This window comes from Cyprinodon variegatus, unplaced genomic scaffold (genome assembly GCF_000732505.1).
Source record: "Cyprinodon variegatus isolate N-32 unplaced genomic scaffold, C_variegatus-1.0 Scaffold432, whole genome shotgun sequence".
Lineage (NCBI taxonomy): Eukaryota > Metazoa > Chordata > Actinopteri > Cyprinodontiformes > Cyprinodontidae > Cyprinodon > Cyprinodon variegatus.
In genome coordinates this window covers 229,062-240,679 of record NW_015150885.1, presented here as the reverse complement: position 1 = coordinate 240,679, position 11,618 = coordinate 229,062, and the positions used below count along the sequence as shown (strand labels likewise).

Below are 11,618 nucleotides of genomic sequence, written 5' to 3'. Positions count from 1 at the left end.
ATATATATATATATTTAAACAAAACCTTTTTTTCTTAAAACAATTGGGGAAATTGCGCTACTTTCTCACCACCACTCTGATAAAGAGCGCTGTGGAGCCTTTTAGCCGTGCAGCGAAGATCCATTTCTCTAGTAGAGGCACTCACAGTGGCAGACATGGACTGAATCAACCCTAACAACACAGCTACTAAAATAACAAAACAATTGAAAGATCAATATCTTCTGTTGAACATGTATACCTCTCGCACTTTATCTTTTGGTTTTATTTAGATTTTAGCTGGGTGGAATATCGTAACGTATCTAGTTATTGCAATATTGTGATATCATATCATTACCCAACCTTCGTGATGTGTATTGTGTTACCACGCTCTTGCCAATACTAACCCCTACTAGAATCTATGCAATGTTTTTTTTGAATGTTTGATTTCCTTTTAAAAACCTCCAGCTTAACTGTCAACTTAAAAAAAAGTATAGTTAGTTATTTTGTGCATTCTTTCTCTTGTATTGTTGTATTAGGGGTGTAAAGGTACATATATTCTTCTTTGCTTGTTATGGGACAGATGTCACTCCTCTGTAGAAATGGACCTACAGAGAATAAGTCAGTCCCAGACATTGACTCCTCTCATTTAGAACAGTACATTAAAAGCACTTGTTTTTATTGTTGAATAAAAACATAAAACACTCAAACTAAACTCAAGTGATAATGGCTTTAATGCTAATAAAATCCAAGCATTAGGCCCATTATCAACATTCTCATGTTCAGTCAGCAGTGCTTGAATTTTAAGTTTTTATCTACAGTGCAAAAGTAGAAAGCAAACGGCTTGTATTGCTAGCCATTTAGTCCTAAAATACAGTATGTGTGGCAAGTTGTTTTTGTATTTATAATGTTTGAGTGAAATTAGTTTTTTACATCAGCCAATATTTCACCTTGCACTAATGTAAACTTCAACAACAAACCGCGTTCCTCAGTCCCTGACAGTTAAACGACTATGAACTGAGGTATTACGTAGGTTTTCAGTCAGTGAATATATGCTGTTCTCTAATGCGTTTTAGTTTGCATAAGGCTGGGGCTAAATTCAATGAAAAATAATACCAATTGCTTTAATTGTCCCTAAAGATTTGTGGAATATTTTAATCGATCAAAGTCAGTTTACCAGAACACAAATCCTGCCTCTGTACACAGCCTGCAGCCTTAGTGGGTTCGCCATCAAGGTTTCGTTTCTATTATGAGTAGTGGAGGAAAAAAAAAGATCTGCATCACAATGTCTGTTTCAGTTTGGTTCCATACCTTGACTACCTCAAACTAAGCCATGATTTATTATATGAATCCGTTTGCCTTTCAAATGCCATGTAATGGTGTTAGCTGGGAGTCTGCACCTTATAAATAAACTATATTAATATTTAGGTGGAGCTTTAGACTCAATAGAATTGTTTAGTGATTAAACCAATTAGTTGAAAATGTGCTAATTAAATGGATTTCCATCTTTAAATTGTACGTTTTCCACTGTACCTTCCTCATCATTAATGTTCACTGCTGTGAGTTTGAAATAGTATAGAATATCCACACTATGTTAAATGCTTCTTTCATGAAAGTGAACAGAAAGCAAATTGAAGAGAGATCTGAGGCCCAAGGAAGGAAAGCTTTACACTCGAAAATCCTCCTCTATAAATCTGCGACAAAGGACAGCAGACGAGATAAGACTGCTGTTTTATATTCTACCACCTTCAGGTTGATTAATGTGTTCAGCTTTTCATCTGTATAAAATACCAGCCAGATCAGCAGAACACACATTTAAATCAGAAGAACACACATTCAGTAATGTCTTTTCCTGCTAATCAGATACTACTCTGCATTAGTCAGTATATTTTGTAGGGGCAGCACGTCTAAAAATGGTGAAAACTGCAGTTAGTCGAGTGAATTATTGTGATTGGATTAATATTACCGTATGATCAAATTATTCTTATATAAACGTGGTACATCTAGCCAAATATCACAAGATCTCATGTCTTTGATCATTTAAACAGGTGACAAATTAGACTGATGGGTAGATAAATGGTGTTTCTAGAAAAGACTAAATTAAAGTACAATACAACACAGTAGTTGAGATGTGAAATCTTGCCCCTGCTTTTCCTTGTACATTTCGTTTTAGTTTTTTAACCTGTTTAATGTCCCTGGCAAACATTATTGCCCGTTATAAAACCTACAGTTCCTCAAACATGGCCAAAGTGAAATGTTAGAATTCAGATTAAAGAGATCTAAGGAGCTAAAATCATAGACTTGTTTTGTGCGGGAAAAAATCTGGGGATCAAAGGGTTTAAACAGACAGGTGTTTCATGATTAAACAGATCTTTTTTTTTATTTGTCTTACCTGTTTTTTTTTTATTTTTGGAATGGAATAGAATAGAAAATCCCTTCATTGTCCCACAATGCGGAAATTGTGGTGTTACAGCAGCAAAAGGTTATAGCAGAAGTGGTCACATAAATGTGGACCTTAGAAAGTGTATAAAAATAACTGAATAAGTAACAGAGTTAAGAAAATAAACAAATAGTTGCTGTACTGTACAGTGTTTTACAATATAAAAGCTCTAAATAATCAATAAACAGCTGTGGACATTTTTGCAGTAATGCATATTTAAATAATTGCAGCAACATCAGAGATGTGCAAAATGACAGGAGCATGTTATTTAACAGAGAAACTGCAAAAAATCAGCAAGAAAGTAACAACTTATTGAGTTTGTTGGGAAAGTGGTGGTTATACAGTCTTGCTGCTGCTGGGAGGAATGATCTGTGATAACGCTCCATGGTGCATTTAGGGTGCAGCAGTCTGTCACTGAAGGAGCTCTCCAGTTCTGCAACAGCTTCATGCATGGGGTGGGATAAATTATCCAACAGAGATGTTGATTTACTTAGGATCCTTTTGTTTCCCACCTCCTGCACCGAGTCCAGAGGGCATCCAATCACAGAGCTGGCCTTCCTGATCAGCTAATCCAACCACTTCCTCTCAGCTACAGATAAGCCACTGCTCCATCAGACAGCTCCATAGAAGATGGCAGATGCCACAACAGAGTCATAGAAGGTCTTTAGGAGCGCCCCCTGCACTCCAAAATACCTCAGTCTCCTTAGCCTCAGGAATCTGTTAGTACAGGGAGTTTATTGCCCAGCTTGAGAGAATATGTAAAATAGAGCCTGGTCTTCAGATATTTCAAATAAGGGGGAACTAAATTACATCTGCAATCTATTTAATACAAGCTGATCCACAAAGATTGCTGGGCAAATGTTAAGATTGTCCAAATGGATTTGGCTCTGCCCCTTAAGCAAGCAGGATGCGTTTCCTACCAGGAGTTTGAGAGTGGTCTTAAAATAAAGATGAGGTGCAAAGCCATTATAGTAGGAGGTAATAATGATGTAAAAATGCTTAGAAAAATATAATTATAATCCTAAAGTAATATTTAGAAGGTGCCTGGTATAAGTACCCTATCTTGTATGTGGTTTGAAAAAAATAGAAAATAACATTTGAAATGAACTGTAGTTGTATAAAAAGAAGTGATATTTAACATGAGGAAATGGGTGAAAAAATATAAAACTTTACCATGTTTTGTTTTTTGTTGAATCGGGGTAGACAGGGAAACCTGTTGAGGGGTAAGAGTTGTGCACTCTTACCCCAATGTGTCTTTTAAGATATATTTGTATATCTAAACATGCCATGATATTTAACCTCTGTCTTTTTTTTTTCTCCAATTTGATATATATATATATATATATATAGATGGTCTGCTGCCCTGCTAAATTAATTTTAGACTGATTTATTTGATAGTACAACTTAAAGTGTGCCATAAATGGGAAGTTGAAGATGCATAGTATTTAATTTCCATAAATTTGTATTATTTTTCAAGTAATTTATTTTTTTCCATTTAAAATGTTGAACAATTTATCAGACATCAGTGTGCTGCTCTTTTTAAATCCTATACCTAAATATAACCATGAAATCACCTGCCTCTAGAGATCACCTAGTTCATAAATTACAGTATTTCATGATTGTCTTACAAAGGGCAAAATATTTTTTCTGCTTTTCACAGCTAGATTTTAATGTAATTATGTTTTGTTTCTTGCTCTTATTCTTATTTTCTTGCTCCATTAATGGTCAAAAATGTTTTTGGTTGGGTTTCCTTCTTTCTAATAATTCATACATGTATTCATCCGAAATGTTGGAAAGAACATATTTATAGTAGTAGTAGTTGGAGTCTTTGATGCTTAACTGGAAGCATATTTTATATTATTCGTAATATAAAAATGTGCTTTTTTTCAGATAAAAAAAAAAAAAAAAAAATCTTCATCCTCATTCAGCACAACAAACCCATTTCCTCGCCTCAAAATGCCCCAAACCTTACCTTTCTCCTTTTTCTAATCATAAGCAGCAGATAACAACCTAAAATGTGGGATGGAATTGCTCTTTTCTTAGTAAATAAATGTGCGTCTGTATGCTTTATTTATATATAGAGTTGACCTAAATATTAAGTCCTTTGTCTGTAGTCGACATTTTTAATGGAAAATCTTGAATTTTCTGTCACAGAACACTCTGAATGCAGAGAAGTCCTCCAACGCTCTGCTCAGTCATGTCATCAATGAACTCTCAAAGGACAAGAGTGTTTACAAGGTGACCAGTGAAGAAACTACTATGGTGAGTCTTTATGATGACTGTGTGCTATTTTTAAACTTTACTACAATGAAGATAACATACAGGGTTCTCTCATGGCTCCTTTTCATTTCCTCTTTTACTATAAATTGGCCATTACCCCCACAGACGGTGATCTAATGTCTACTAATCTCCAGCAGTAATTGTATATCAGAGTGTTAGCAGAAAGCTGTTGGCTGGTTATTGATCAGGTGCTTCTGTTGTTTTCCTCTTCAGCTGAGCGCCAGTGTGTGGTCGCCACAGTCTATTGAGTTCAGCCTGCAGCAGTTCTGCCTGCCCTTCCTTCGCCTCGCCTGCCTTCTGCAACACCACCTTTATGGAGATAACCTGACTGGCTGCCTGGTACTTTTCTCCTCAGATATCACCAATATTTTTGCGTTTCTGCTCAATGCTTATAAAAAATGTGCCAACCCAGGCTGATTAGAGGAAACTTTTTGATGAGATTTGTTCTTGGTCGAGTGTTCATCATTTGTTTTCATGTTGTTCCCAGGAGGAAGAGGAGTTCTCGTCCTTGGCTGTGTGTTTAGGGCTGCTGTCAGCAGCTCCTCAGCCTCCAGGCGCCGTTCACAGTGCCTCATGTCTGGAGTGGCCCTTCAACGCCTTTGACTTGGTGACGCAGTGGTGTGATGAGGTCACAGGGCTATCTCAGATGCAACCTGAGCAATCACTAGTATGTGCATCTTAGTCAACACACCATCTGTGATAACATTTTGAAGCATTAGGGCTTGTCTGTGATCAATATCAGCATATTTAAGGTTTTAGAAAAGCAAAAGCAATTCCTTTCAGAATGGCAGGGGTTAGGTAAGAGCGTCCAGTTGCCATTTCAAGGCCATATCTTTTATTGAAAACTCATATTTAGCCTACAGATTCAAAATGATAAAGGTTTTATTCCTTCTGATTGCAATCATTAACAGGCTTCAAAGAAATGCTCAGCAGCACCACTTTTAATAATGGTAAATATGAATAAGATGACATAAAACAGTTTGACCTAAAACGGAGTCCTACTACAGAGGAATGCATTCCCTCTCCTCAGCAAAACTACAGGAGCATGGGTCAAATTAATCAAAAACACACTAAACTATTTGTTTAAAATGTTTCAATTACTACTATTTTCTTAAACTCTGATTAAAAAAGAAAAAGTGCTCCAGTTTGTTATATTCATATTATTATGTAATGAATTAAAGCAGCAATAATGTAGGAACTGGAAAAAATTACCTGCTGCATCAGCCTTTACTAATGAAGGCTCAGATAAAACCACTTAAAACTCATTTATAAAGCAAAAAAGAAAACTTTATGGAAATCACTGTCTAATTTATAATTAACATTGATAATAGTCATAATAAATAATGATTACGAGATTTAAAGATCGTAGGGAAGTCATATATAAATGTTAAATCATTCTGGCTTAAATATGTATATAAATGTACTCTTTATTAGACCATATTGTCCCAAAAGTTAAAACAGTTCTAGTTTTTAAAAGTTTTTTTTTTTATATATATATTTTTTTTTATCTTCTGCAGGCCAGTTAGTTATACGTCAGCTTGAACACCTAAATTCGGCCAAACAAATATCAATGGCCATCTGTCAATCACATAGCATCTTGATTCATCTGTCGCAGCTAATATATGCAACGGTTGAAATAAGCAGACATAGAAAAAGAAGCATAGATACAAAAGGCAACTGTCAACTAGCTCCACAGGCGGCCCCGTCCAGGAAACACACAGCCAGGCAGACAAGCTCTGAGCCAGTTAGTTATACGTCAGCTAAGTTCGGCCAAACATATATCAATGGCCATCTGTCAATCACATTTTTTCGGTGATAGCATCTTGATTCCTCTGTCGCAGCTAATATACGCAACGGTTGAAATAAGAATCACTTACTTTACCATTTAGTTACGTCCCAGTGTTCACAGGGATGGACGTCGGTCGTCCATGCTTTCCTCCTCTAAATAAAAAATGTATGACAGAGGAGACTCATCTATGACCTCCGACACAAAACTCTCCTCCTCTTGCTTGTTTCTGCTGTCCATAGCGTTCCCTGACAGGGTCGTTGCTAAGTGCTACTTGGTCCCAATGTAATTTCTAATTGGGACCCTACTAGCACTAAGTTGCTAACTTGTTAGCAAGATGCTTCCAAGACACCTGTCACAGCCAAACTTGCTTGCGAACCTTCTGCCACAACAATCCCACCTCCTTGATAAACGACTAATCACATTCACTTTATTCACTGGTGTAAACTCGGGCACCACTTGGGAGAATTCGGAACTGCAACCGTTGGAACTGCCGCTTCCCTACGACTTTAAGATGATTCATTTCCCTTTAATTTTCCCTTTTGTCATCTCAGATCAAGGTAACATTTTAAGGTCTATAAAATGTGGAACCTAGTATGTACAAAAAGACTCTGAGACCCTTTAATTAACCTTTCTAAAAATGTGCCTCTGTATAGAAAATTGGGTGGAAACCTGATTTTAGCTGGTTTTGGTTTTGTGAGCTATAACAGCGAGAGGCCTTATACCTGTCCTGGTTTTCTTTTCTTTCTCAATTAACTAAGGAGCTATCAGTCTGACTCATCTGGACTTTCACCATGACTTTTAACAAGCCTGCCGTAACATTACTGATGCCGTTCCTCTCCTCCGCAGAGCTTGCTGGTTCAAGATCCTCAGTGGGCTCCACCTCGCCTTCTTCAGCTACCTGACAACTATAGCATCATCTTCCAGTACTATCACAGAAAGGCCTGCACTGCCTGCAAGAAGGTGCCAAAAGACCCTGCACTCTGTCTCGTTTGTGGCGCATTCGTCTGTCTCAAAGGCGGGTGCTGCAAACAGCAGGGTACCTGTGAATGTGTTTTGGTAAGTTTATCCTATGTTTTAGACTAATGTTTAGAATACTGATGGAATAAGAGATTGTTTAATGAAAATAAACATTTTTTAATAAGTCATTTTAAAATGATTATAATAAAGAAAATATTGGTTATCCTTAAAACATGGTATGTACTGCTTTCCTCTAATGAAATTTGGAGGATAGTTGAGTAGGGTTGGGTGCTGAAACTTGGTATCAAACCGGCCCCGGGGCCACATTGGACAGTCCAAACGGACCGAAAAGCTTCAGCTATATCGGCTCAACTGATAGGAGAGGCTAACGTTTCGCTAACATGTTCATCTCATTTACTCTGATTAACACTGTTTTCAGCTGTTCAGACTTTTCAGGTCCTTCTAGTGACTTTTTTGTTTTTTCTAAAGCGTCCAACGACAAATAAATTGACTTTTTTGTTTTGTTTGAGACTTTGGCAACATTGAATAAATAGCTCTGAACTATATTCAGCGATTAGCTACTGCAGCTGTGAGTATCCCTGCTTCGAAAGCATTGTCAGCAGGATTTGAATATATTGTAAACATAATCTTTAACTTTGATTTGCTTTAACTGATTCACAGACAGCTTCTGTCATTTGTTCACCGCATACGCTGTGGGTGGCTTTGCTGTCTTTTGGTTAAATTTGATCATATAACAAGATGTATATATGTAGTCTGGAATCAGGTGAAATTTGAATGAATACTTAAAATGATTTAGTTATTTACTTTATCTTTTTGTTATTTAGTATTGGCTGATAGAGACCTTATATGATATCAGCACGAATCACAAATGCTGTTATTTTAATATAGTGTGAAAAACAAATATTACATAAAGATACAGAAAACCTCTAAGAGCTCTTAGCAGCTTTTCTTAAATAAGTGGTTTCCACTCCCATGCATGTTCTATGTCCCTTCTATCCTCCATCCTTCTGTTAAGCTGTACAATATAGTAATTAAAAATAAGAATATTTATGTGTCAAATTATATTAGATGACTTTAAAACAAGCTGAGATTTAAGTTACATCGAATCTTTTTTATAGCCAGGATTAATCTATAATAAAATGTTGGTGATATTAGAGACTAAGTTGTGAGATCAAGTTTCATTTTCACCAGTCAAAGTTGTATTGGTTTTATTGAATTTTTGTTGCCTGTGTTATTGTAGCACTCCCAACATTGTGGTGCAGCTACAGGCATCTTCCTACTGATCAATGCATCAGTCATCATCATCATCCGTGGACATCGGTTCTGTCTGTGGGGTTCTGTTTACCTTGATGCTCACGGGGAAGAGGATAGAGATTTACGGTAAGCTGAATTTCTAAACAAATTTAATGCTTAATCTCTGCTGTTGATGGCTCCTCTGGATTATTAATTACTTTGCTATGAACGGGGAAAAGAGGGATGTTTCATTTAAGAAAATAAAGAATTAAGCAGTATCAAGGTTTTCTGGTTATTAATGCATTATTATCAACTTTATTAAAATACAGTTGTTTATGTGAGAAANAAAGGCTCCAATAATTCATTTAATATTGAATCAAGACTTTTATCAGTTTTATTCATTTTATGAGTCCCTCTTAAAAATAATAAAAAAACTCAGTATTAATATTTACCTTATTAAATATTTTAGAGCCTATCAGAAGTTTGTTTGTATGCTTTAAAAATTAAATCTATTAAAAAAGTAACACTATTAATACTTCTATCAATACTTCATGTTTTATAAGGAGATATAATTGATATCTATTTTTATCTCTGTTTTTTTTTTTATCTCTGTTTTTTGTTTTGCTTTAAAGTACAAAACCATAAATTGGGTAAATACCAAATGAACTAACATGCTCATCTGCGGTGGTTTGTTTTCTGTTTTTCTGCAGCCGTGGCAAACCTCTGTTCCTGTGCGAAGAGAGGTATCGAGTGTTGGAGCAACAGTGGGTTTCTCACACCTTTGATCACATCAACAAACGCTGGGGGCCGCACTACAACGGACTCTAAGATCTTCCAAAGTCTGCTTAAAGAAAAACACACATAAATCCAAGATGGAGAGGATTGAGATTTATTAATATTGTTCTGATTTTCCTGGCTTGTATCTGCCTTGATTGAAAAAAAATATTCGGAAAATCCTTTTGTTTTAAACAAACATCCAATAAGGTTATCGCTGCCACAGCTTTTGGTTTATGTGAAGTTTGGTGTACAGTTATGCCTAAAAGAAAAACACGTGTGTGTATAAGTGATTTATTGTGTGGTTTTCAACAGGGGAAAAAAAAAAAACAATCTGAATTGGGTGATATTTCAATAAAGAAACAATAAGTTTGCCCAGATCTTCATTTGGTCTGGCTTCAGAGGTCTGTTCTGTTCACGTTTCAAAACCACAGATCAGATAGATGTGTATTTAGAAAATATATCAGATTAGCTCCCTGACAGAGCTGATATGTTTTTGCTCCATTTATGATGAAGAAAACGCATATCCCTTTTATTTAAGATGGTGCGCTCCCATCTTCTGCCCTGGGTTTTAAGCTCCTAATGAGTAAAACAAGGTTTCCGTCGGTGACGCAGGTCTGCTGACATGTGATGGTAGGCTAAACCAAGTCCACCCATCAAGGCAAGAGTTAGTTTTTTTTGTTTTGCGAACAAGAAAAGGACTCTTTCTGGGTCTAGTTGCAATCCATCCTCAGGAATTATTATTTTTCCTTTTTTTGTTGTTGTCTTTGCTGTTGAAAATATGTTTTAGATATTTAAATAAATGCTGCTGCTCATTGTTAAAAAAAAAAAATAAAACTTTTGTGAAGATTTTTTTTTCTGTAAGATTGTGCTTTGAGTTTACAGTTGATGGCTGGATATGTGGATTCAAACTCACTAATGTTCAAGGAGGTATGCAGTCCCTACTTTGCACCCACTTCAGGTGTCATTAACCTGCCTTTTTAGTGGTTTTAAATTTGGTTGGATGAACAGGAAAAAACAAGAACTCTCATATGAGTCACTTTGTTTCAGCGTCGTCAATATCACTGCACAGGCTTTGAGTCCTGCTGCAAAACGCCATATCTGAACAAAAATATCAAGTTGGATCTTCCTCCTTTGGGTAAACAGATTTCTACCTTTCTTTCCTTTTTTTTTTTTTTTTTACCAGTTCATATCTTCAACACATATGAATTCATAATGACTATCTCTAACTCGTGTATCATCTAGTTGTGATTTGTAGTTGCATTTTGACATCGAGGGATTATCAGAGTTGGTATCCGTTATAACACTGTGCATGGCATCATTTAAGCAACATTATTTGTCTAAAATACTTTATTTTTCTGATTTATCACCTTGCTCTCTGGAAGGATAGAGATTTAGCTCAGTCGGGCCTGCAGAGCTTCTGTTTACGGCTGTCTAGGACTGAAATGCTGGGAAATGTTTTGCTTCGATGTGGATTCATAAAAAAAAAATCGCACATCTAGAACCTCCTCCCAAATGTTTGCATGCTGATTTCCTTTACTTCCCTGCAGGTTTCGTGCTTTTCTTTCTTCATTTTTGCTGTAACCACTTTTTGTAAAAGACAGCAACCAAATAGCCAATAATGGGTGTAAAATTGTAACTGAAAGCTTCTGTCTTTTCCTGTGTGACTGAAGAGGAATACAGTACATTACTGTAGGTGCTGACTCAAACTTTCTGAGTTTGACCAGGAAGTATGATTTGGGACATTTAATGAAAAATGTAACATATGTGAATAAAATATAAGCACACAATATCGGATTCCCTTTGTGATTTTTTTTGTCAGATGTCACTCAAATACTGCAGAAGACTCTTAAGATAATTTAATCACATGAAAATAATATACAAAAAAAACACCTCAATATCAGCACATTAAGCGATAATTTATGGAAATATTAGAAGCTTTAAAGGCTTTAATTTATATTTGAATATAAATTAAGTACAAAATGCTACTGAAGTTACTTTTGATTACATACAGGTAAAGTTTTATCTATTGTGGATTTCCTCTATTGGTTTCTAATCTACACATTGGCCTGATAGAATAAATTAAATTGAACATAATTAGGCATGTGATAAGGTTCAGAAATGCGGATTCCTTGCAACAATCAGAAT

At 35.9% G+C, this 11,618-nt stretch overlaps 1 protein-coding gene across 2 annotated transcripts in view; it reads left to right on the top strand.

The window, feature by feature from the left end:
• Nucleotides 1-11,252, top strand: part of ubr3 (ubiquitin protein ligase E3 component n-recognin 3 (putative)) — a 50,469-nt gene extending 39,217 nt beyond the window's left edge. For both annotated transcript variants that reach the window (XM_015388682.1, XM_015388683.1), the window contains 6 exons: nucleotides 4,571-4,678; nucleotides 4,910-5,035; nucleotides 5,184-5,363; nucleotides 7,332-7,541; nucleotides 8,704-8,843; nucleotides 9,407-11,252. In XM_015388682.1, the coding sequence (XP_015244168.1) occupies nucleotides 4,571-4,678; nucleotides 4,910-5,035; nucleotides 5,184-5,363; nucleotides 7,332-7,541; nucleotides 8,704-8,843; nucleotides 9,407-9,524 (882 nt within the window). In that variant the 3' untranslated portion in view covers nucleotides 9,525-11,252. The remainder of the gene's footprint in view (nucleotides 1-4,570; nucleotides 4,679-4,909; nucleotides 5,036-5,183; nucleotides 5,364-7,331; nucleotides 7,542-8,703; nucleotides 8,844-9,406) is intronic.
• The last annotated feature ends 366 nt before the right edge of the window (nucleotides 11,253-11,618 follow it).